The 25,173-nt window shown below is 36.7% G+C and overlaps 1 protein-coding gene across 3 annotated transcripts in view; it reads left to right on the top strand.

Annotated features, from left to right (window-relative positions):
- Positions 1-25,173, top strand: part of Piezo (piezo type mechanosensitive ion channel component) — a 43,829-nt gene that overhangs the window by 8,518 nt on the left and 10,138 nt on the right. For 2 of the 3 annotated variants that reach the window (XM_076136451.1, XM_076136449.1), the window contains exons 3-34: positions 4,752-4,847; positions 5,791-6,002; positions 6,198-6,318; positions 6,674-6,920; positions 7,240-7,405; positions 7,859-7,999; positions 9,405-9,513; positions 9,659-9,740; positions 9,830-10,061; positions 10,344-10,542; positions 11,859-12,055; positions 12,400-12,548; positions 12,859-13,002; positions 13,201-13,288; positions 13,571-13,686; positions 13,978-14,155; positions 14,876-15,055; positions 15,366-15,532; positions 15,617-15,746; positions 15,987-16,214; positions 16,528-16,766; positions 17,017-17,202; positions 17,412-17,601; positions 18,909-19,060; positions 19,373-19,545; positions 20,630-20,683; positions 21,180-21,227; positions 22,100-22,221; positions 23,574-23,699; positions 24,307-24,427; positions 24,599-24,759; positions 24,985-25,064. In XM_076136451.1, coding sequence (XP_075992566.1) covers positions 4,752-4,847; positions 5,791-6,002; positions 6,198-6,318; positions 6,674-6,920; positions 7,240-7,405; positions 7,859-7,999; positions 9,405-9,513; positions 9,659-9,740; positions 9,830-10,061; positions 10,344-10,542; positions 11,859-12,055; positions 12,400-12,548; positions 12,859-13,002; positions 13,201-13,288; positions 13,571-13,686; positions 13,978-14,155; positions 14,876-15,055; positions 15,366-15,532; positions 15,617-15,746; positions 15,987-16,214; positions 16,528-16,766; positions 17,017-17,202; positions 17,412-17,601; positions 18,909-19,060; positions 19,373-19,545; positions 20,630-20,683; positions 21,180-21,227; positions 22,100-22,221; positions 23,574-23,699; positions 24,307-24,427; positions 24,599-24,759; positions 24,985-25,064 — 4,834 coding nt within the window. Of the gene's footprint in view, positions 1-4,751; positions 4,848-5,790; positions 6,003-6,197; positions 6,319-6,673; positions 6,921-7,239; positions 7,406-7,858; positions 8,000-8,456; positions 8,517-9,404; positions 9,514-9,658; positions 9,741-9,829; positions 10,062-10,343; positions 10,543-11,858; positions 12,056-12,399; positions 12,549-12,858; positions 13,003-13,200; positions 13,289-13,570; positions 13,687-13,977; positions 14,156-14,875; positions 15,056-15,365; positions 15,533-15,616; positions 15,747-15,986; positions 16,215-16,527; positions 16,767-17,016; positions 17,203-17,411; positions 17,602-17,973; positions 18,004-18,908; positions 19,061-19,372; positions 19,546-20,629; positions 20,684-21,179; positions 21,228-22,099; positions 22,222-23,573; positions 23,700-24,306; positions 24,428-24,598; positions 24,760-24,984; positions 25,065-25,173 lie in introns of all 3 variants that reach the window. The other variant, XM_076136450.1, reaches the window with a different exon arrangement.

Genomic DNA, 25,173 nt, shown 5'->3' with positions numbered 1-25,173 from the left:
GAAAGTTTGTTTGACCTCTTTGTCGTCAAAAAGGCTAGACTAACTAAAATAATAGTTGGCAGGGCAATAGATGATAGTCTGAGGAAGGACACAGGCTACTATTGTCAACAAATTAAGTACACGAGACACGCAGAAGCAATGACTATAAGAGACAATGACAAGTGGATGTTAGTTTAAAGTTTTATTACTTGCATAAAATTATTATTGTAGGCTGTGTACCTGGGTTATAAAAGACGTAAGTGTGTAACTTGGTCGTACTTTGAGTTTAAGGTTAATAACACGCTTTTGTATGAAAAGGTGTAGGTACGTTTCACTGAAAAGAAAACAACCATTGCCAAAATACTGACTGCACTACATACTACATACCGGCTAAAATATACAATGTTTTACTATCAGTGGGTCACTGTACGTAGTACGTCCTGTTTATTATATTTGGCACCGGTCGACGCATTGCACTAAGAAAATACCAACATATAATATAAACTATCGTTAAACTTGCAAATATTGCGGAAAGGAAAGCTGTGTTTATTTTTATAATTACAACGTATCAGATCAGTATGATTGATAGATTTAGATCATTAGGCGGTCAATACACATAAATCATTCCAAGATCACAATAAAACCGGATACCATCAAGACACCAAAAAAAAGTTTATTCATTAAACTAAACATGCATATTATTATATCGTATCTTCCATGTCGTTCAACGATTTAAAGTATTTGGTTCAACCGGATACTTTGATAGCTGTATAAAGACAAAAATATCCAAACCCTATGTTTTATTATAAGTATTGTAATGTGTTAAACAGGGTGATGTTATATATTTATCAGAGGTTATCATCCGCGTTGATTAACGGTTCCATGATTTGTCCAAAATGCAATGTATTAGCAAATAAATTTATTAACAGAAATAACCTAACGATCAATCATTTTTAACATATTATCTTTAACATTTCAAGTTAAGGTTTCCAAAATTAGTTCTATGTTATACGTATACGAAGGGGCAAATCGTGGTGATCCTTAATTAGAAATGTTGTTATTTTAGTCGGTTTTGTAGCGTTGCATGCAGATACAGATTCTTTGAGTTTTAAAAATGAATTTAGACATACTTGTATGAGTCATATGAAAATTATCATTTCTCATTAGCAAAAAAATACTTAGTTTTAAAATGAATTAGTAATATCTATACCTAAGTATTTTGCTAAAATGAATTTTGAATAAATAATGGTTATGTTAACTGAATCACGAATCATTTATTCAAAATAATATCATACATAGTTATGAGGATAGATATAGCATTTATTAATAAAGTGTCGATGACACCGTGATATAAGCTTGGTTTTGAGGATAATTCTGTTATAATGTGTGACGAAAATACATTGATTGTCACCGTTTTGCAAGTGTGCATTTGAGTTCATTTGACGCTGTAATCTTTCGCATACCGTATCGATGACTAGATAAGATAAGTGCCTATGTTTACACTGTTTACGATCGTAAATTAATATTTGGGTTGGCACTTAAAATATAAATTCTCGGTTATTAGATACTTAACCATTCGAAACAGGTAATATTGTCTGCATTTTGTTATAAGCATGAATTGATGTTTATTAATAAAACGAACACCGAAATTTATTGTTGTATACGGTATTACTTATTAGCTTACGAGTATCTCCAATCAGTAAGTTGATCGTTGTTATTTTGTACCTACATGTACGAACAAAATTCTGGACTACAGTACAATTAAAACGACACCTCCCCTGTAGGTGTCGTTTTAATTGTACTGTAGTCTTTTACCATTTGAAAGGTGGAATAATATCTGTCTGATATATAACAAAATCAATGCACATACTGCACATATGCCGCACATTTTGTCCTGTCCCTTTTAAATAAAGCTTATAATAACTTTATCATTCGATAAACCCATGTAATCATTTAAAAGCAATGTTTTACGATAATATCAATGCATGATGCATTTATATAATTGAATGTTTGTTTATTTTGTGACAAATTAATAACTATGCATGACATATTTGCATGTTGTTTTGCATTAGAATTGCATTAATTACTTTATAGTGGGATTTTCACGAACATTTTGAATAATATAGTGTGCTTAGTTATTATAAAAGTTTTAAGGCGTGCCCATGTTGTATGTCATTCCATTCGTTATTATTATATTTTATAGCTGCTTAGACTGTATCATATACATCTCACGTACCCAAAAAGCTATAAGGTTAAGTAAACTTTCTTATTTTAATAAAATGTTTGATATTTTAGGCTCAGTTACTACTTACGTTTTGTTACGTCTAAATATAATCGTTAAACCAAGTAAAATACTTTCAGATTAGAATACAAACTGTTAACTAGGACACACGGAAGTTTGTGTTGTGTTGTTTGTGTTGTAAACTAGCATTATCATGTTATCGTCTCCACTTTAAAGTAAAAGGGCCAGATCCACGACTTATAGGTCACTTATCTAATAGATAAAGTGACAGCAAATGTATGAAAAAATACACTTATTATGCAAGTGCTGCTCATTTTAAAGTGGCGAAACCAGCCATTATTGTTATTAAGCAGTAGTACTTAATAGGTTATATCAAAACATATAAAACTCTAAAGTTCTTACCAGTACCTATATAGCGAAGGAAAAACGTTCCGGGTAGTCTGGAGTCACACACAATTTTAACTACTGACTTCTGGTGTCAGTCAAGGTTCAATCCCAACTGTCCTATTTTACCATATTGCTAAGTTATTTATTAAGTTTACACTCATTTCGACAACTTTGCTATCTAAAAGCTGTCAAACAATCAACTTATGTAGCTGATTAATAGAGGAACCACTTGTAAAACGATATCCAGATGTAAAGGTCCAACTGTGTCTTAAGTTTACGTTAAGTGGGATAAAAAAGTTCTCTAATTTATTTTGCTATGCCGTACAATTAAATGCTTAAGTAAAAAAAATGTGAATAACTCAGGTAGATTGTAATGTTTACCATATACTTATTTATTATTCATGTATTTTAATATACGTTGACTGATAATAATGTCATTATTTTTATGTCGATTTAAAATGGGATGTAGGAGATAAATATTGGTTTCATAATTTGTTATAAACATGTATCATATTCATGAAGTAAATAATAGGTAGTTAAGTAGGTACACTTTGCATTTTGCATCTCATAGATGTAACATTAACGGATAATTTATATTTCCTCCTTGCATAAATTATTCTTCTAGGTCTAAACGAAAATTCTAAGCAGTTCGCAAAGAGCACACGCGGTAAATTCGTGAGTCATCCCATTCCTTAATTAGGCTTACAGACGACAGGGCACTATTTAAATAAACAGTTGGTCAGTCAAGGTATTCGCATGTATTAACGGATCCACCTACCAACTTACTATCTACTATTTCTTCGCATATTATCAAGTCATAGTACGTACACCTGTTTATTTTATGTTTGCACTATCCGTTATCATGTAGTTGCTACTATTACATGCCACCATTTTAAGGTACTACTGGTAATATTGGCAGTTTTGTAATAAGGATGAATTGTTGTTTAATAATAAAACAAACACCAGAATGTATTGTTTGCATACAGCATACGGTATTCATTATTAGCTTACGATTACGAATATCTCCAATTAGTAAGTACGTAGTTGTAATTTTGTCTCTACATGGACAAACAAAATTCCAGACTACATGTAAAATAAAAACGACACCTATAGGGGTTTGTTATGGTGGTGCTAGGATGCGAGAAGAAATAGGGCGAGGTATAAAACGAAGTGGAACAAATTCTAAATGTTACTGTGGCATTTGGGGCGGCCATAACGACGCCAAACAATTGTGTTCTCTCCTGCCTCTACCTTTATATCACACCGTGTGTTTTAATGTAATGACGTACGAACTTGGTGTAGATATAAGATCCCTTATTTGCCGTATCGTAGCGACGTTTTCCTCGTCTCCTCTGAAGACTAATATGACGTTTTGTATTGCTGCTTGTAAAAACCTTTGATGTTAAACTTTATGGGACACGTTTGGTCAATAAAACGTTAAATAACGATCCAAAGTTCTTAATGTTGTAAGTACATTTGGAAATATAGGCTGCAGGTGCCGATATTTCTAAATATTTTCTTTCGGCGCAAGTCGTGAAACAGTTTCTGAGTAAACATCAATTAGTTTCAATGCTCTAAGTTAGTTCAAAATCGTCCAGTGAATAACATTGCTAGTTTTGTTAGAAATGTTTGCTAAAAATATTGAATTTGTTAAAGAAAAGGGAAATCACACTATAACCGAATCTAGCCCACGTATTGTCTAGGGTATAAGATCACGTAAAAGTGGCTAAAACAATCGTAACATCGTAGAACCAGCTTGCGGCACGGCGCCCGGCTGCCTGTGATTTATAGTGTCTGCGACTTTCCTTTTATAAGCTCTCCCTGCGTGCTTGGTTTTTTGACTTTTCTTTCTTTTGATTTCATTATTTTGAGGGTCCGCGGTTTCGTGCTTATGAATGATTAACGACAAAGAGGAAGCTTCAAAGTAATTTATCTATCTACAATGGTGGTAAATAAACAACTTTATAGCTTTACGAGAACAGTGTTTAATGTTTATGTTCTTCGGTGTAAGATTAATTGGTTACATTGATACGCACTATCTGAAGTAGCTAAAACATAGCTAATTAAAATTGAGAGATTCTACTTTTATATATGATTTCGTATGACCTACTTTCAATATCTATAGCCAGTGCTATTTTTACAGGTATAGCACTCCGACCCTTTGGCCTGTCTTTCTTCTATCTGCTGCTGTTCCTCATAGCGCCGACAGCACAAGTACCAGACGCACAGACATTTAAAGGTAACACTCAATTGTATTTTTTCAAATTTGTAGAACAATGAAATGTTTAAAGCAACCGTATTTACACCTATTGATAAAGAAAAAATCTCCAGAATAATGATCTCGCGCTTATATGAGTAAGCCTTATTATCAGCTAGAATTTATGTAACAAACGTGTCTAGTAGGAGTATTGTAACAAAAACATGATGTACAAATGTCTGTAAATTTATCAGACCTAAGTATAGCTCAAAGGATAACAAAATGTGTCCTAGTATAAAAATATAACAGAAAATTAGCATACAATTCATAAATCTTGCTTAAGAATTTGTGTTTGCTGACCTAATGAAAATATATGGAATGGTAAATAGGTAATAAACCAGGGATTATTGAGGCTGAGCTCGACTCAAAATAATAACATGTATGCTCTTAGAATTTCTCGTCGACCGCGAAAACATTGTCAATACAATATGTACATTGTAAGTATACAATGTACTTGTAATAATGCTAGTAGTTAGGTATAGTTCGTAACGCGGACTTCCATACAGATATTATTCTCAGACAGTTTTGTTTAGCTACGTTTTATGGATAGTACCAAATCACAATTACTTACATAAGATCTCTGCTGAACTCAAAGAATAACATAAATAATTTGCCATTACATTTCGCTGGGTAAGACTCGTTTTCAGTTTCTTGGTATTAAAGAATTAGGTCACCCGGACGGTCTTGTTCAGTAGCGATATTGAGTCACTCTCAGATTTTTACATACGAATGGTAATTATAATTATCACAACGCTACTTGATCATTAACTTGGTATTATTATTTGTATAACAGCTGTCATGAGTGGTGTTGGTTCTGTATTTATTTCTATGAAACTGACGAAACCCTTTGAAGTCGGTTTACTCAAAATAGGTTATTATTCCAAATGTTTCAATGAAGATTTTTATACTTACTTTTATATTTCAGGATGGCGGGGAAAATTCTTATGTTTGACCACGGTGATATCATTCCTGTTACTTCTATGTCATGCGGTATGGCACAGCGTGCTCGCCGCGTTCGTGCCGTATGGCTCTCTACTTACCGACTACCCCATCATACAACTTATCGGACACAATCTTGGACTGGTTTCTTATGCGGGAATAGAACCATTAATGGCCGTGCATTACTTGGCCCCTGAGGTAATATGAAATGTGTCTTATCAGTTTAAAATGGTTTAAGAATGAAAGAAGATTATTTTCAACACGTGTCTTTATTTCAGTAAAGAAATTAAGTCAGTTTATGAGTCAAAAATATATTTTTCGATTGCTAGGCAATTTTTATAGTTTACTTTTCATTCCGTGCGGCCGTGTACTGAACTGACCAATATATTTCAGCTTGTAATGTGTGCGACGTCATTGTTGGTGTTTACGGTCGTTAAGAGCTTATGCTTGTCGACAACGCCGACGCAGAAGAAAGATTCAAAACATCAACGGTATCCAGCGCTCACTTCAGCCGGTACGTGTAATAAAAATGTTCATCCACTCGAATTGAAATAGTCGTGCACTGTATTTAACGTCATTGAGAATGGTTTAAAAGAAGTCTGGCAATTCAATAAATCTAGATTTGTTTTTGCTCAGAATACGTACACTGTTATCCGTCTCTGGGAAAAGTCATTTAGTAGTCTAATCAAATAGGTCACCTGGTTAGACGATCGTTTCTGAGTAAAGATTTGGAAGAAAGCACTTACATAACTTTAGCTGTTTAAAAATACATCTATTTTCGACAATAGCTTAGAAAGTACCTACTCTTAAATGCATAACATGTTAATATTTCATTGCAAATACGTTAGGTTTCTTCTTGATTCTTTCAGGGAAATATGTCTGCCTGTTCCTAATAATGTTCTCCGGCATAATGCGCCCAAGTGTGACGTCGGGCATCTACTTCCTTGTGTTCATGGGAGCAGCGACGGCCTGGGCGGTGGGCCGACCTCTCGAGCGAGGGTTCGCAGTCATCAGTCGCTGCCTCATGGCCATCATGGCGGTGCATGTCACTGTACTACTCGTCTACCAATGCTCTTGGTTGATTCAGTTCTACCCACCTGATCGGAACTTCGCTAGGTAATTAAATATCAGTTAGTTGGCAGGTTTACAAAACTTACCACTATGACACATTTTATTACTTTCCTTACATTGTATAAGATTCATAAGCGAGATAAAATTCAATGTTTGCATACACATTATCTACACTTAGTATTCGTCATAAACCTAAATAACTAATTACCATACGTAATGTGCGCTCGCGCAGCTTATTGTTACTGCCTTCTTATCGTAGAAACTGGACTATAAATACACTGATTACTCACTGCTTCACAGGTCAATAAAATTCTTCCGAGATATGAAATTGAAGAATGTAAATTCAATCTTATTTTATTTCCAGGTACTTCGGTTTAACAAAATTGGTAGTAATTAACGAAACAAACCCATCAGGCTTTACATATGAAGTGACGGATGACCACATGTGGGCAACACTAGCGAGTCCCTTAGTCATACTTTTCACTTATCTCGTACTCGCTATTGAAACTCGCGAATTATTCAAACCTAAGGTATGTGTATTCAGTACTACTCCTCCTGCATTATATTTTGATTACTGGTATACTTATTCTATCTTGACTAACACCAATATCAATAATACCAGCTGTATGCTTCCTAGATCATTTTAACTTGGAACTTACTACTCAATTAGTTATGCAGCATTAGCTGAGACATGCCTGCGAACGCATCTGAGGCTACTGCAGTTACACCCTTTACTGATTATACCAATAGAATTATTCACTGAGACAGGAAAAAATATAATAGAAGACGTACGTTAATAAAAACAAAAGTGCTTGATGACCGATTTTCTTAAATAAACTGACTGTTTAAATATTTTTTAGCAACTGATTACTTACAAATACTTTTGTTTTTGCTAATAAAAGGTAATAGTTTCGATCGCTTATCGTGTATAAGTTATTAGAAAAAACATTATATCTCTTGTGCTATCGTGCTGGGAAAATTAGGCGAAAAAAAAGAGCGCCTTAACCGGTGTAGAGGCAGGCAAGCTGAACGGTTCGTTGGTGCGAGGCGTGTCTTTCCACCGCCGGAGCCGACGCGCCACAGCCACAAGGGATAAGTGGAAAAACGCTACTAAAAAAGTTCGAGTAAGCTTCCGCGAGTAACTACGTCACAATGTATCTTAGTGCACTTTTAGATTTTTGATTTTTATTATAGCGCAGTAAGTCTCAAATAGCGATGTCTGATCTGAATGTAAGATAGCCTGTATCAGGCATTTTTCTGAACGAGACAACATCATCGTGTTCAGCATCAGATATTGTTTGTATATTTTAGGTGCTATTATTTTGTGTAGGTACAGTATAGGTATGTAAATAGTTTTCAGAACAATAAGATCACAGACTGGCTTTCTTAGTAGTTACTAGTAGTATTTTAGATTTGTGCACTTGCATGAGTTGTGATAATTACAATAGTTTTTCACACATTAGCACTGGGGCGAAAGCATGGGCGCTGGGTATAAAACACTGGACGGGATATTGATTATTTCAATATTAATTTTAAAATTGTTTGATTTTGTTTTTGCCACCTACTTTCGTTCTTTTATAGGTTGCATATAAATACATAAATTCCCAAGCAGTTCGTGGTGGCGCCGGTGAGACCGCTCCTGTATGTACCCAGTTTTATTTTATTTGTGTTTGTGGGAAACTTGATGTTCGTCCATATATAGAAATAATAAATTACAATAATATGGCTGTAATAGATTATTTCTTCGTATGGACAGCGTAGGGTCCATGTTATAACTGGAATAATTAGAATTCATGTAACGTGAACATTTTCAACGCTTTATCATCGCACTTAACTACTTGGCGTAGTTTAAATTCATTACTTGTTATGTGTGCCGTTCACTTAAACTAATGTCAGTATTTGTTTGTGTGTTTACATTTTATGTACTTACTTATTATGTTAAGTGAATGTTTATGTATAAGGACAGAGATGATTCCTTATTGTAAGTATTTTAAACTAGCTTATACCTGTAGCTTCGACTACAAAAAAGCTTATGCTCTTTCTGGAGATATAACCCATTTTCCTGTAAATTTATATTCAATCATTTAAGCTCTTTTCAAAAGAAAGAAGGACGAACAATCAAACTTTTACGCCTGTGTAATCTTTATATATATAATTCTTCTGTAAGTGTGTATGTCACTGAACTTCTCTTAAAGGACTGAACCGATTTTGATGAATTTTTTTGTGTGAGTTCAAGGGGATCTGTGAATGGTTTAGATTATTAAAAAAAGTTTAAAATTTTCAAATTCAAGACGTGTAGACAGGACAACGTTCGTCGGGTCCGCTAGTATATTATATGATTTAGGCGATATTTATTTCTTTATTTAAATGAGAAAATTTAATTTGTCAGCCAGAGTTGAAGCTAAATAAATAGATAAAAAATTAAATTCTTGTTAGATTTTTTCGTCAAAACTAATTTTTTGAGTAAACTTTTATTTCTATAGTGTGTTTATAAAGCTATTTCCTATAACTTGTATAATAAATGTACAGTTGATGAGCACGACGAGTCCTTCGAAGCGTCGCTCGAGCGTGCGCTCGTCGTCCGCCACGAGGGCGCTGCGACAAGACTCCACCGGCTCCGTCGTCGTCGCCGACGATGGTAATTTATTTATATTTTTTTAGTTTTTTTATCAATCATAATACCTAACACGTGTGACTTTCACACGAGATTATAGCTCGTTTAATATAAAAGTCGAAAGTTTCCAAACAGTAGATGCTTGTCCTAACACGTCCTTGTGTTTCAGAGTCGTTCCTAGAAGAAGATGAGCCTAATTTATTGGATGACATCCTAGTGGCAGTGGTCGACTTCTTCCAAGTTCTAGTCAGGTACAAGCTCTATAAAATACTCGTAAAATAAATCAATATTTGCATCTAAATCTGTGATTACAATAATTAATTATTTCCGTATGATACAGGTCGTCGTACATAGCGACGACAATAACGATGATGGCATGGAGTATAATGTTCCACTCGTGGTTGACCTTCGTGTTCCTCATGTGGGCCAACATCGTGTGGCTCAGGCAGAACCAACGGTCCTTCATGTTGAAAACTAGTCCTGTGCTCGTACTGTATGCGATGCTGCTGCTCATTGCTCAGTACATATACGGCATGAATCTCACTGAATATGAATTGCCTTCTAATATAACGGTGAGTAATATCATAATAGAAAAGTAATGGATGGTTTCTGTGGAATTTAAAAGACAATAATATAATCAATCTTTGTTAGAGAAAATAAGTTTTTCATGCTATGAAGATCTAAAGTTAATTGACAGTCACCTTTTTTGTTTTGTTTTATAAATAGAATTTTCCTTAGAGGCATTGATTACGCTATTTAATTATTACCGATGTAGTAATCTGACACAAATACAGTTTTAATTTTTCACTATTAAGGTAGGAAAATTGTTAAAGTATATTTGTAATATTTTGCAGGAAGTGAATCTCCGTCAGATAGGGCTGGGGCGCGCGGAGGGCGAGCCGTGCGTGCCGCTGCTGATCAAGTCGCTGTTCACGTGCATGTTCTGGGTGACGCTGCGCCAGCGCGTGCAGGACCTGCGCCAGCGCCGCCAGTCCGCCGTCATCACCGACATGGCCGCGCCGCTGCAGCTCACCGTCTCCACCGCCGCTAGCGGTCCGACACGCTTTATTACATTGCTATACGATATACGAATTAAATAAACTCTATACTCAGGCCATTACAAACGAGCAAACTACGTCATAATCAAAATAATCATAGGTATGCGACAATGTGAAGGTACGAGCCAGAGACTCCGATAAAATGACAAGACTTAGTTCGCACGTTTTGAAATGGCCTGAGTATAGTTACATTTCCTGTATTGTCAGTGACCAGACAAACAACTACAATCCCTACTTACTTACGTGTACCCTTGCTTATTAAGTTTTGTGGATTTGAATACAATTGGCTCTTAATGAAAGTCGTTTTCCCGCAGGGAACGGACAGTTAATCTCTGCAGGTCTGTGTTCTTACTATAAATACAGCTTGCAAGCAGACTCAAACCATTGTAGATCACGATAAAAGAGCCTTTTTATGGTGGAATCATGCTTGGTACAGAAATACACTGGTTCATTGTGATTACTTGATTATGAGAACGTAACACACGTGCAAGCAAGGCGTTTTTGTAGTGTAGTTTATTAAGTGGCTGTCATAAAAAAAAACAAGAGTCTTGAGTCTCATGAACACAAATTATTATTATCTTTTTATCAAGTGCTCTAATGCAGAATGTTTCTTTTTTTTCGTTAGAAAAGCTTTTAATTTTTTTTGTGTATTTCACCTCCTTGGCACAGGATTGGTGTCGGGCAGTAAGAATAAACATTTATTTTTGTAACACCTATTTCTATCTACGACTGCTTTCACTCTATATATTTCTACGGTTTTGCAATACACTACACGATCAACCAACTCTTAATCAGGCATATTTTTAATAACACATTATATTCAGTCAATTATAGGAATCAGATAAGGAAAACCATTACTCGACACGACTACTTTCATTTAAATTGAATCATATCACGAGATTACTTACTCTTATCGAAATCAATAATCACATAGAGAATAATGGTAGTTGCACTCTCTTACAAAGACTCAAAGCTGATCTTATTATCACGCTGACGGCTTGGATTACTGTTAAATTCGTTCTTGCTATTTTTGCTCGTGTTTGTAGACAAGACGCGTGACATGGAGCGATGTTTTATCAATTCTTTCCGTGGTAACTAGTCATTATGGAAGAAAAAATTATTTTCCGTTACGCTAACGTAATTTTTTCGTATCGTTTGGCGCATTCGCGTGATTATAAGACAGCCAAATCACACATCACTTTTAAAATTCTCTTAGAAACTCTACCTATTTTGTACTTTCTTCAACTTATCTTCCATACATTTATTACTATTTATAAATAGTTATTTTTCTTACTAAGTATTTGTATGTAGTGATCGAAGCTCAACGCGAGGAGAACCGGTCGCGGTTGCTGGTGGCGCTGGGCGAGATGCTGCGGGCGGCGGCGGCGCGCTACTGGATCTACGTGGTGGTCATCATGCTGTTCGTCATCGGCATCACCGGCGAGCGCATGACCATCTTCCGGATCATTTACATGTTCTTATTCCTCGGATTTGTACTGATGTTCCAGGTAAATAACACATTTTATTGTTGTTTAAGAAATTGTATATGAATGCATATTTTCGCTGATTATATCTAAACTACCTACAGAGAATCGGGAAAGTCGCAGTCTTTTTTGAAATATGCCACAATATGTAATACTGTTCCACTTTAATAGCATCAGCATTTTTCCTAAAACCTTATGTACTTCGTCTGATTCTACACACATGTCCAGTTTAAAACAGATCAAACAGGGGACATACATTTTTATTCTTTCTCTTTTCTTCTTTTTATTTATGCCAGTTATGTGCGGCAATAGTACATTAGGAATATTTCCACTTTTTTTCTGATCTTTAAGTTCTGATTTGTTCACAGATAAGTTGGTACTGGTGGCGTCGCTTAATGTACATGTTCTGGATAGTGGTGATTATCTACTCGATGATCAATCTTATACTCCTCTACGTGTACCAGTTCGACAACTTCTCGCGGATGATCGAGAAATATTTGCTGATCAATGAGAAACTGTAAGTATTTTAGTGAAAGTACCGCAGTGCTAGTTATACTATAGTCGGGCCATTACAAACGTGCGAAGTTCGTCATAGTTTATTGTACGTGACGTAGACTTTTGACGTTTGTAATGACCCAAGTATATTAAAAACTGTGACCCTTCTCTAAAGATCTAAACTCGGCAATTAGAATTAGATAGGATTTTTAGCGATATACATTTGAAAATCGCTATAGTTTGCTTTGCTAATATAAGAAAAAAATTGAAAACTCGTATCAAATAGAAGAGATAATAGATGTCGCCGTACTGATTCTGTGTGTTTATTTCAGACAACATGACTTGGGCTTGGAGCCGTACCCGCCGGCGGATTTGTTCGTGAAGCTCCTGACGCCCACTCTGTTCCTCATCATCACTATAATGCAGGTCCACTACTTCCATAAAGACTTTATGGCACTGTCGGACCCTAAGACAAGGTTGGTAATTATCTGCTGATAATCATTTAAGATATTTTAAAAAAAAAGTATCAGTATCTTTCAGTTGACAGTTTAAAAAAATCTAGATTTAATGTATTTTAAAACTGTTCACAAAAAAGTATCATATCGCAGGGATCCTCCGTAACAACGTGTAATATTAAAACAAATACTATATCCTATTCTTCTATTTCGTTGCAGAGCGAACAGTGTAGCAAATACGTCAAACAATCAAGACCCAGAGAGCAAAGCAGTCAGTCAAGCTGGCGCGTCCACCATGAAAGATGACGTAAGTTTGAGGCAACGAAAAACGTACACTTATTGTAAATGTTACTCATGTGAGTAACATTTACAATAAGTGTATGTACACAACAGAAATACTTGTGCAGTAACATACAATTTGACATTAGATTTATTAAGGGACTACGATTCTGCCTTAAAGCACTAAACATATTAATTCATGCGTATAGTTTTATAATTTTTATATGTTTCTGATGCTAAAATGTTGATGATCTGTTTTACTGTGTTCAATTTAATGTAACATAATAAATTAAATTTATTTCACTTGTAGTTACCACCACTACCATCTGAAGATGGGCAGCCTCGTTCACTCGAAGCAGCCAGCATCACAGAAGCTGAAAACTCTATCGACAACGAGTCCTTTGTTAATAAACAACCTATGACAAGGTAAGCCGGCACATTAAACTTTTTTGTTAAATATATTCTTCCATATCTCTTAAATCTAGTCGCATCTTAACTAATTTCCTGTCTTATCAAAAAAAAAGGTCCTTATATAAATTTTCCGTTATGTTTTAAAACTTTCGTGTGATGTTATTACAGCAATATAAAATTTCCAGGATACTTTAAAATCTCGCTTCGTTTATTGCGCCAAATGAATTCCAATTATACACTTCTATACATTTGGTCACAATATAACTGTCTTAAATTGTTTTTACTTGTATTTTTTTTTCTCTCTAGGAATATGACACGTTCAACGACAGAGCGGCCGTCCACCGCGTTGCGTACGCTGATAGTGCGTGCCTTCAACATGTCCAAGCAAATTGTACTGGAATGGATCGAGAAAATGTTCCAGTTCTTAGACATACACCTCATCAAGATCGTGTTCATTTCGTTGATGCTACTCTGTGTTATGAATGTAAGTAAATATATACGATGCTCATCTACGAAAATAACTTATTTGCTGTCTTACTGATATCATTGGTACAGTGTTTTCTCACTTTCAATCAATGGGGTACTTGACTGCGTTAACGAAAAATAATTGAACTACACGTAAAAGATTCATTTGAAATGCTGTGTATTTTTTTCGTACATAATTTTGAAATTGTAATTACTACAGACTGAAACCTTTTATTAGGTAGGTACTTATTTGATACTAGCGGATACCAACGAAAACAGGAAACTGTGACGTTACTACGCCGTACTTATTTCTTTACTAAAATGTGTTTTTGACATAATATCATAATATATATAGTTGCCGATTTGACTGATAGTCAACTACTCTATTAAGAAAACACATATTATGAGTGAATAGAACTGAGCACTGTACGAATCAGAGCTTGCACTAAGTTTATCTATACTAATATTATAAAGCTGAAGAGTTTGTTTGTTTGTTTGTTTGTTTGTTTGTTTGTTTGAACGCGCTAATCTCAGGAACTACTGGTCCGATTTGAAAAATTATTTCTGAAGGCTATAGGCTATATATCATCACGCTACGACCATTAGGAGCGGAGTAGTAACGAAAAATGTTACAAAAACGGGGAAAATGATGACTCATTCTCTCTTACGTGACGCAAGCGAAGTTGCGCGGGTCAGCTAGTCATAAATAATTTTAATATATTATTTCTAAATGTTTCAGGTGTCAGCAATGCATGTTCCAATAATGGTAATAATATCACCAGCACTGTGGTTGAATTCAAGCAAACAACGGTTCTTCGTACTATTGATATCCACACTTATAAGCGCCTACTTCATGGCTAAGATGGTCTACCAGATCGATTATATTAAACATTCCACTTTTGAAGTTAACTGCACTGATGTAAGTACTTTTCAAATAAAAAATAATACAAAACAGAACAAAAAAGTTAGTAACATCTTTTAATTTCGATTAATCGATTATATTGCCTCTTAACTCTTACATATGGACCTCCATTTAAGTTACTATTTACCTATGCTAGGAGGCACAAGCTTTTCCCAACTTTAATAGTTTGTAATAGGTGTACACTAATGAGGGTAAACGAAATAAACGAAAATTGAAAAAATATATCAAGTACTTATTAAAATAAAATATAATGATACAATACTGCGTGAAATGTTTTTTTTTGTTTTAATATTTTAATGTTGTCTAGGTTGATGACGATCCCGATGCAAACTCGACAGTTTATAACAACGCGGAGTGGTTGGGATTCAAAAAGGCGTCGAAAGCAAAGCCGCTTGTTGTCGTACTAAAAGGATATATCGGTCTTCTAGCGCTCCTTACATTCTATTTTCTAGTCAAATATAGGCAAGAGACGAGGTTTGTAATCGTTTTTTCGAATTTATTACTTAGATCTACTTTGTTCTGAATTAAAATGTTTCGTTGCCCTTTTTTCTGTTTCAGAACCAGTATTCCAGGCAGACACAAGGAGAAGATAATGTTTCCGGACATAACCCGCAAAGAAGCAGACATCGATATCATGCATTGTATCAAATATTTGGTCAATTATGGTTTTTACAAATTTGGTGTCGAAGTAAGTGGTAACGCGTACTGAATTTTTTTTCCTAAATGTGTTGTTTGGAACTCTCGACTTTTATGATAACATAACGGCCATAGACCATAACAAAGTAGTCTTTTGTAATTCCATGACTTCACAGACCTCCCATGATTATTACAATATTTCTAAACTCCGGCTTGGAGTTTGGTAAATGGCAATAAGCCCCTCCCCTTTTTCGTGGGTCTAACATTGCTATAACGAATGTTGTGGTGTCAGATAACGTTGATGTGCCTGATGGGCGTGATCGGGTCGCGCATGGACGTGTACGCGGTGCTGTACGCGGGCTGGCTGCTGGCGCTCGTCACGCTCAAGCGCAAGCGCCAGGCGCGCCTGTGGCCCGCCTTCACGGCCTGCATCACCTTCCTCATCCCCGTGCAGTACATGATCGCCGTCGGCTTCCTGCCGCAGTTCTGCGTGCGCTACCCCTGGGAAGACGACGATGAGGTACTCTTAACAATGACAGTTAAAAATAAAAGTACAGTTGACTAACTTTAAAAACAATATGTAACTTAAAAGTTATCAAAATCAAAAATAGTCTCGTCACTTTAATGTCAATTATTTGTGCGATCTACAAATGATTCTTTCGGGTCTCGTTGCACTTTGTGTCCGTTGTTTGTATGTTTGTAAAAGTCCACACGATACAAGAGCAATCCTCAGTGCGGAAGTTGTCTTTTTTAACAAAAAAAGTTCAAACATATCATATTTGATATAATAACAAAATAAACCAGTAGGATAAATCAATACGAAATATTTGCAGCAAACAAAGCACATCCGCACATGGTTGTTCCTGCCGTACGCGGTACAACCGCCGCACGCGTCCAAGCTGATCTTCGACTACTTCCTGCTGATGTTCGCCACGCGCCAGCTGCGCGTGTTCCGCATCGAGGCCTCGCAGCCCGACACATACGCGGGCGGTTGTAACAGCGAGAACATCGGCAAGGACTGGGAGACGCCCAACTTTGTCAATCCAGTACCCGATTTCCTTGGATATGTTGGGTATGATTAAATCCCTTCTATTTCTTAGTACTAATAATAATTGATTTCGAACTTGGTTTTAAAGCTCGTGCGTGTCCGCATCTAATGTAGCAGTTGCACGCAGCTATAGGGTGTGGTTTCTGTGAGAATAAGTCAATCACACGTCTTGAACGGGCACTCGGGCCGGTCTACGTATTTCTATTTGCCTATGCCCTAAAAAATGCGTGCAGTTATCAGTTCATATTTCTTTTTTTATTTATGTTGGTGACAGGTCTTGGCTGGACGTGGTCAAGCGCATGGTGTTCCTAGGAATGTTGTGGGTGACGCTGGCCATTATGTTCATGACGGGCACCAACCGTGTCAACTTGTTCTCTATGGGATACCTCATCGGATCCTTCATATTCCTCTGGCAAGGAACTGATTTCTACTTGCGACCTAAGAAAGCTATCCTCATGTGGTAAGTAATCTATAAAGGCTTATTTCTGCCTACAAAAGTAACTGCTGTAGTGTTTTTAAAGAAATCAAACGTTGAAACAGTTGTTTATAAATAGCCGGGTTTTAAAGTAAAAGTAAATTTGTCCGAAAAGTGGCGTGTTAATTGACAAACGGAAACCTTTATACGAATAGGAATCATATGACTCTTTACCACTTCATATTTGCTTGTAGGTGGTCATGGTTGCTTCGCTACAACGTGTCAGTGGTAGTGGTGAAGACACTGTTGCAGATCCCAGGTTGTTTGTTCTCCGCGCTGATGCAGGAACACGCGTGCTGGCTCGTACAGCTGCTAGGTATAGGCTGCGTCGACAAGTTCGCCGGCGGGAACATCGCCAGGTTCCTCAAGATGCAATACGATAAGGTACAAACGATTATTGTGTTATGTGTTACTAAGAGTTCTTAAGGGGCGCTAAACAGTAGGCAATAATATAAAAACACGACTTGAGAGATTAAGGCCGTTGCAAGTATTCGAGCATTCCTGGGCCGAGCGTAATGTATAAGGAGAGTGTAAATTAGAAGCTGCTTGCTTTCCATTACCTGATGTAAGAAATCCGTAACTACATATAATCTTATAGAGCATAAATTCGAAATTCGTTAGGCTTCAGGATTTACTTAAGTAACTGCTTTAGAATTGAGGTATATTATCTACTACTTTTGCATGTGATTCAATTCTTATTATACTTACTCTCAATGTGCTTCAACTGCCTTTGTCTATCTCTAATACTTTTTTCAGATGTTCGGTCTCCGTGGCTGGGGAAATAAAGTAAATGATAGTCATGTATTCAAATAATGATCACTTTTACTATGTACTTCTATGTAGTTAGGTTTGCCTTAAGTATTTCTACTAGGATAGTGCCTATGACTAATTCTATTACAAAAGCACTATGTAGCGGCTTCTACATTCTACATAGCTATTTCTAAACCATTACTTTTCAGTAAACAATATGACAACTGCTCAAAAACAAAAAAAAACAGTTTTAGGCGATGGTTAGACGTTTAATTTCTCATTGTCTAAGATATTTATTGGCACTGCATATTAAACGTAACCCTGATTATTCCCAAACAAATAGTTCCCGAGTCTTGATTCGTGAAAATTTCTTCAAAATTCATACGAACTAAGCAAAAAATATGTCTTTCTAAAAAAATATGATTAAAATATACTATTATATTGTTGTCAAATTGAACGCGTAACCTGTCTTCACTTTTATCATACAGCTCGTCAGTATTTCATCGAAATACACTTTTTAGATTCTGAAGTTATCCACCAACCGTATTGCTTATAAGTAAATGTACTGATAGACCTCACTGAATACTGCATTATAACACGTAATTATTATAGTTTTTATTCTTCATTGTATGCTTTTCAGCGAACAAACACGGTAGTTAGTGAGCTTAAACTCAAGAACATTTACATATAAATAAAAACATCGGACTCTATTCGATATTCATAAGATTTACAAAAGATTGGTTTCTACGTCCACACTTTAATCAGCCGGATTCTAAATTAATTATACATTTGATGGTGGGACATGACTCTTTTATTTTTTTTACTTTGTTTACGGCATTCATTAAATAATAAATCAAAATTGTTCATCATTCGCAAACCCAACATGATGATTTAGTAAATTAGTAATTTGTTAATGAGACATTTTGTAACATTTATTCTAGGACGCGACGTGCTCTGTTCCTCAAGAAGACATAGGTCTGGCGTGGGACGGCGTTTGTTTCGCGTTCCTTATATTACAGCGACGCCTCTTCCATAGCTACTACTTCTATAGAGTCATTGATGAAAGTAAAGCTACAACCATACTGGCATCCAGGTAACAAATTATTGATATCAATCATAGAACTCTTCTCTTTAAATGAATGGCGAATATTTTCCTAATTGATAATAATCGACTTTAAGTAGACCAAATCATAAGCACACTTAACAAAAATATTCACTCAAATAAAATACACCTAGTAGTTACTGTATATGCGCCAAAAGTTGCCCAAATTTCTAATCGTCAATATATTAATGATTGCAGCGATAATATTTGTATCTGTGTTCGTCAAATTATAATGCACCGCATTTTATATGCTAATATATTATGTCATTAAACACGTATAAATGTCAATACCGATAATTGTAGGGGTGCAGAACTGATAGAGGAGCTTCGGCAGAAGCAGATGAAGGTGCAGGAGGAACAGGAAGTTAAGATTCTAGAGAAGATCAAAGTAAAGATGGAGAGGATCAAAGCTAACCAGAAGAAGATACAGGGCGCACTGACGAAGGCTGACCACGAACCGGTACATCACGACGCGGGTGAGTTAACAAATATTGATTCGACTTTCAATCGAAATAGCCTACTAAAAGATACTCTTGAAACATTTATATTTCTCAAACTACCCTAAATCTGTTCATTAGTATGTGCTGAGTTCTTAAATAAAACCATCGTGTAGGAAACGTCCGAATTATTCATACTATAATGGATTAATGGGTCGATAACATCATCGACTAAAAAGAAGCGTCGCAGAGTGTATGCTCAGAGTAAGTAGGGGAGTCGCCTAGAATAATTAGTAATATTTAGTGAACATTTATACCTTGCGCATCCCGGAGTAGAGGAGGACGAAGAGACCGTAGCCGGTGAGTCCGAGCAGGTTCCGCTAGTGCGCGGGGACTCGGAAGCGTCCCGGGGCTACCACACGCCCGACAGCCCGGCGTCGCCGCGCGGCTTCCACACGCCGCTGAGCGAGCCGTCGGCGCCCAGCACGCCGCAGCGCCGCGCGCCGCCCGCCGCGCTGCCGCTGCTGCCCGCGCTGCCGGCGCCGGCGGGCCCGGTGTCGGCGGGCGGCCCGCCGTCGCCGTCGTCGGCGCTCATGACGGTGTCGCTGGACGCGTACCTGGAGCCGCGCCGCATCTCGTTCGAGTCGCCGCCGTCGTCCGAGCTGCTGGCGCGCGCGCCGAGCCCGGAGGAGTCGTACCCGGTGTTCTCGCCGCCGCCCATCCGCCGCCGCCACACCGTGGCCAGCCCCAGCGTGCTGCAGCGCACCTCCATCGTGTCGCACTCCAGCCGCGCCGAGCCGCACTCGCATCACACGTGTAATTTTATCCTTCGGATATGCGATGTGTTTCCCTCCCTATGCCGTTATATTATTGTGTAAATAATATTATATTATTGTAAATAACTCGAACGATGCTCGTTTTATGTTAAAAGTTATTTTATTTTCCCGACCACGTTGACACTAGATTATCCTAAATGTCGAGGCTTGCGTTATACTCTCTCCGTGAGTGTGATAATGTCACGATTGTGTAATTTACACGGTGTGTTTCACTGTGTACATATTGTATAGCAACATATTTTTTATGATGATGTCTTAAAATTTTGTTTTTATATTTTTTTATATAGGAACTGGGTCAAGCCCTGTGCGTAGGCGTCGAGTGTACACAAAAAGACACGAAGGTAAAGATATACCGAAATCGGGCCGGTGTGGGAGGTGTTTGTTATTTTGTTCTATCACTGTGCGCTGGTCCTTTGAACTTGAACAAAAATTATAAAAACATCGTGTAGATAGGTGACTCTTAAATAGTCATCTATCTACATTCACAAATTTCTTTTTCAAAATCATTTGACTATTGTTTTAATAGACGCATTTTGATTCCGAAGAGAGCAGTGCCGATATTTCGTGGATCATTATATCAATAGTGTGCCTCTTCTCAAAATCATCATTTGGAATGAAACTACATTATCGAAGGTTTATCATCGAATTTATACAAATGTGACCAGCTACGAAGTTCACTGTAACTACCAAAATATAGTCTCGCTTTATTAATAATTTCCTGATGAAGTTGGTTTATAACAGCTTAGTTTGAGTATTAATACCTGTGTAAGTGGTGAGTTCCCCAATAATATTGTGACGGTGTGCGAGCTGCTGTTCAGTAATGCTTTTCTCTTGTAGTGTGGGGCAGACCGACGTATTATAGGCCGCCGAAGACACATCAGAGGGGTAAAGTTCCATAAACAAGGCTCCTTAAGAATTCGTAAAGCGTTACTAACCCTTCCTCCGCTTGTCGGTGATGGTATTTAGGCAAACTGCATCGCAATGGCGGGGACTGTCTTACTTGTGTTTTTATTGGAAAATGTACATTTTGTAACAAAAGTGAACGTTGTATATATGAAACTTAAGACAGAATGCGCCGGTCAGTCGGCTTTATATGTGTTTGCGCGCCTGTGGATGCCATAGTCAAATGTCTGCATGTTAACTGCCGTATGTCTGTTCATCTAACATTGAGCTTTGCATGTTCACTGTGTGTATGTGGTATTTGTATTTAGTTATAAGCCACTTTTGTTTTATAATTGCTGAGTAATATCATGTAAAGATTAAACTATAAATGATATTAATCAGCAGATGTGAAACATTATTTCTGTTAGTATTTGTTGAACTATTGTTTATTATTTATTAGTCATAATATTTTACAGTCTTCTTACACAATTAAAATATTTTGTAGATTTTATTTTATTATTGGAATGACACGTTTATAAATATTTTTATTTGAGTATCTGCAACTCTAGATATTGATTTAATGCATGCAACAAAACACGTCACAGAAGCTTTATAAATAACTTAAACAAGAAAAGAAACTGCTTGATGTTATATTTAATAGGCGTAACTAAAAAACCCATCATACCTATTATATTATTATCTTCTCTGTCTAAATATACAGTTATATTTCTTTTATATCGCTTATTTATAATATACTACAAATAATATCAACATATTAACGTTGCTTAAACAAAACAAAATCATAAGCTTTTTTGGGTACGCCTATTCCGTAGACTTTAAAACAAAATTCCTAATACAATATTTGCGCTTTACAGCTGTACGGTCGGGAGACTACTACATGTTTGATGAATTTGACGACACGGAGGTTCATATGAAGGACGATGAGTCCAGCTCTGACGAAGATGCACCGGCCAGGAAAGAAATGGGCATTGGCAAGGTACGCACTTTTATACTACAATGTTCTAACATGGGATACGCAAGATTGTGTAACAAAGACAATCAAATTCTTAATTCTTTTTGTTTTCTAAAGTAAAATGTCACGTGTCGTCATGTGTTTACACCATCTTGTGGGTTATTGTATACAGGCTGACTTTGAATTATTTAAGTTGTCTGGAGTACGTATCTTGCATGAAAATCTACTGATATTTGTCTTGAACGTTGGAGGTAATAGTAGATACGTTTGTTTATTGTTTTTTCCTATTTCATTGATACATAAATGTAAAAAAGAAAACAATTATTTAGCACCAGACAAGATTTAATCTCAATAAAATGTTGAGTTTTAATAGAAATACATCTCAAAGTCACCCTGTATATCTGTTGGGATTTGTGGGTGTCGGGGTACTTGTGGGCACGTCGTAATTTGTCGGTGATGTGTTATATATGAGAACATTGTCATCAGTATTCGTGCTTATTTGTCATACTATCACAATGCACGAACAAGTGCTTATAGTGAACCTTTGGATTTTTTCGTAGCGTCGAAATAGCCACGCTCAAAATGCAAAATTATGGGAACACCAGACCGAACCGAAAATTAAACAGGATACTGAGACAGGCAATGTTTCATTATGGTGTAGTTGGCATTTGATTTAGTGAGCATGTTTAAACATACAGTAAATTAGACGTTTATATTGGTGATTTGACATTGTTAAGTGCGTCTTGGGTGTTCCCGCATGTACGCTTCCCCTGGATATTTGTTTAGATAAAACGGAATGTCAAGCTGGCCGTCTTAGTATAGAAATATCAGGGACGAGTTTTGTAGTTCACATTATGCCAACTCAGCTTTACGGTGACTAACCTCAACGCTGGTAATAATTATTGCACCGCCACGCTACTCGGATCGGCACACGTTGTTAATGTTGTTTAAATAACATAGCATTACATTTACAATCACTTCGTTAAGCACTACATCGTCATACGAGTAACTACCACAAGAATGGAACATACAAAACGGGAACGAAGTGCTTTTTGACTTTATCAAGTAGTAACATGACTGGTAGAGCTTGCGGATCCACTATTTACATCGTGGATATCTTAAGTCAATTAATAAACAGTCAACGCGTATGCTGTAGAAGTATTTATATCGCAGTGACTAATTTTAAAAGTCGCGATAACCATAGTCATGAATTAAAATTCACTACATTTCATACAGTACATAACTTGAAATAACAATCGAAGTGAAAAACAAAGATAAAGTGAGTCTCAAAGTTAGAAAGTCCAGTTGAGAAGTAAAGTCAACGTGTACCGTATACGAGTTGCGTGCGAGCTTACGTATGTGTCGCGTGGGAGCAGCTGCTGTCGACGGCGTTCAAGACGGACATGCGCCACGCCGTGTCGCTCCGCCGCGCGTCCGCGCCCAACGTGCCGTCCTCGCGGCGCCAGTCCGTCAGCGACTACCCGATGTCCTACCCGCACGAGGTAAACCTCCGCGAAACCACACACCACTACCTACTACTTACCACCTACCACCTACCGTTGCCAACCTGTGCCTCTAAAATTACATGACACCCAGACCACCACTCTCCCGACCAATAACAACAGGTGACAGAGTCGGGACCGATTAGTGTCAAGGTGCCATTTGATTTTAGATTTAGGGTGCATGGGAATCTTCCACATTCATATATTAAAGTTGCAGGTTAAAGGTAATGTTGCAGTCAGGTAAAGTGTTAAACTGTCTTGCTTGCATTTTTGTTTTAGCTTGTTGCATGCACTGTTTGTTAGTTGATTAATTCTATTATTGTAACCTAAATGTTTTTACTTGCAATTATTTGTCAACTATTTGATTTATTCACATTTTCCTTTCAGACATTTCTTTCTTTTCTAAAATTCAAAATTGAGCTTTAATGGTTGTAACAGATTTTCGATTTTATTTTCAAAACTACACATTTAATTTTATTTGGTTTGGCAACACATTTTGGCATTTCAATTAGCTAATTAAAAAATAACTACAATGAATATTTTGGAAAGCGATGTGTTTAAAATTTTATTAAGTTTTTAGAACTAATTAAATTGTTTGAAAATCCAGGGTCGACTAACCAGAGAAGAACGCAGAGAACGAGGAGAAATATTGCCCGAGCGAAACGTACAAATATCAGAACCTCGGGATGAACCAGTCTCTGACTTGGAGGAATATGCTCCACTGCCTGGTGAGAACCTACATTTTATAATCGTAAAACATAATGTGAAAGTCCAGTCCACTTCTAGGATTTCCCAGATTTTAACTAAAACTATAGAAACATCAGAATAACAACAATAATAGTCTCTAATATTCATGTTGCGTATAATTCTAAAAGTTTTCGATCATTTCACTATTTCAGAGGCCGAAGAAACGTTTGTGGACAAAGTGAAGCGTTACGGTGAGACAGCGTGGGCATTTATATCGAGTATCCTGGTGTCGATCACACGACATCTCATGAAATACTCGAGAGATTACCGATATGTGTCGCGCACACTCTCTATTGAGAAGAAAATACTGAAGGTACTAACTTAATCATGATGTCAGTTTAGAGAAGCTTGACTAAGAACACCATTTAATAAAGCAGTATTAACATTTAGCGGCAGTTTATCTATTCAATAGCGTTTTTTTTAATGAGTTTTCACGCTATTGAATAGATAAACTGCCGCTAAATGTACTCAGAATCCGGGGCTCAGAAAAGTTTTAGTTCTCATATGACTGCAATAATGTTGTTAAATGTGTTTTCAGGAGAAAGAAGGCTTCGGCATAGGTCTCCGAGAAGGCTCACAGATGATTTGGGAACCGTTGCCATCAACACTTGTACAACAGTGAGTTATAACTTACATTACTGCATCGTAAATATTGTTTGTATATTCCACTCTTTGGAAAGTTAGTACAGTCTGCAAGTATGAAGAACTATTTAAAGATTGAAGCTGA

This window comes from Anticarsia gemmatalis, chromosome 3 (assembly GCF_050436995.1).
Source record: "Anticarsia gemmatalis isolate Benzon Research Colony breed Stoneville strain chromosome 3, ilAntGemm2 primary, whole genome shotgun sequence".
NCBI classification, from domain to species: domain Eukaryota; kingdom Metazoa; phylum Arthropoda; class Insecta; order Lepidoptera; family Erebidae; genus Anticarsia; species Anticarsia gemmatalis.
The sequence above is the reverse complement of the archived record's forward strand: the minus strand, read 5'-3'. Positions and strand labels throughout refer to the sequence as shown.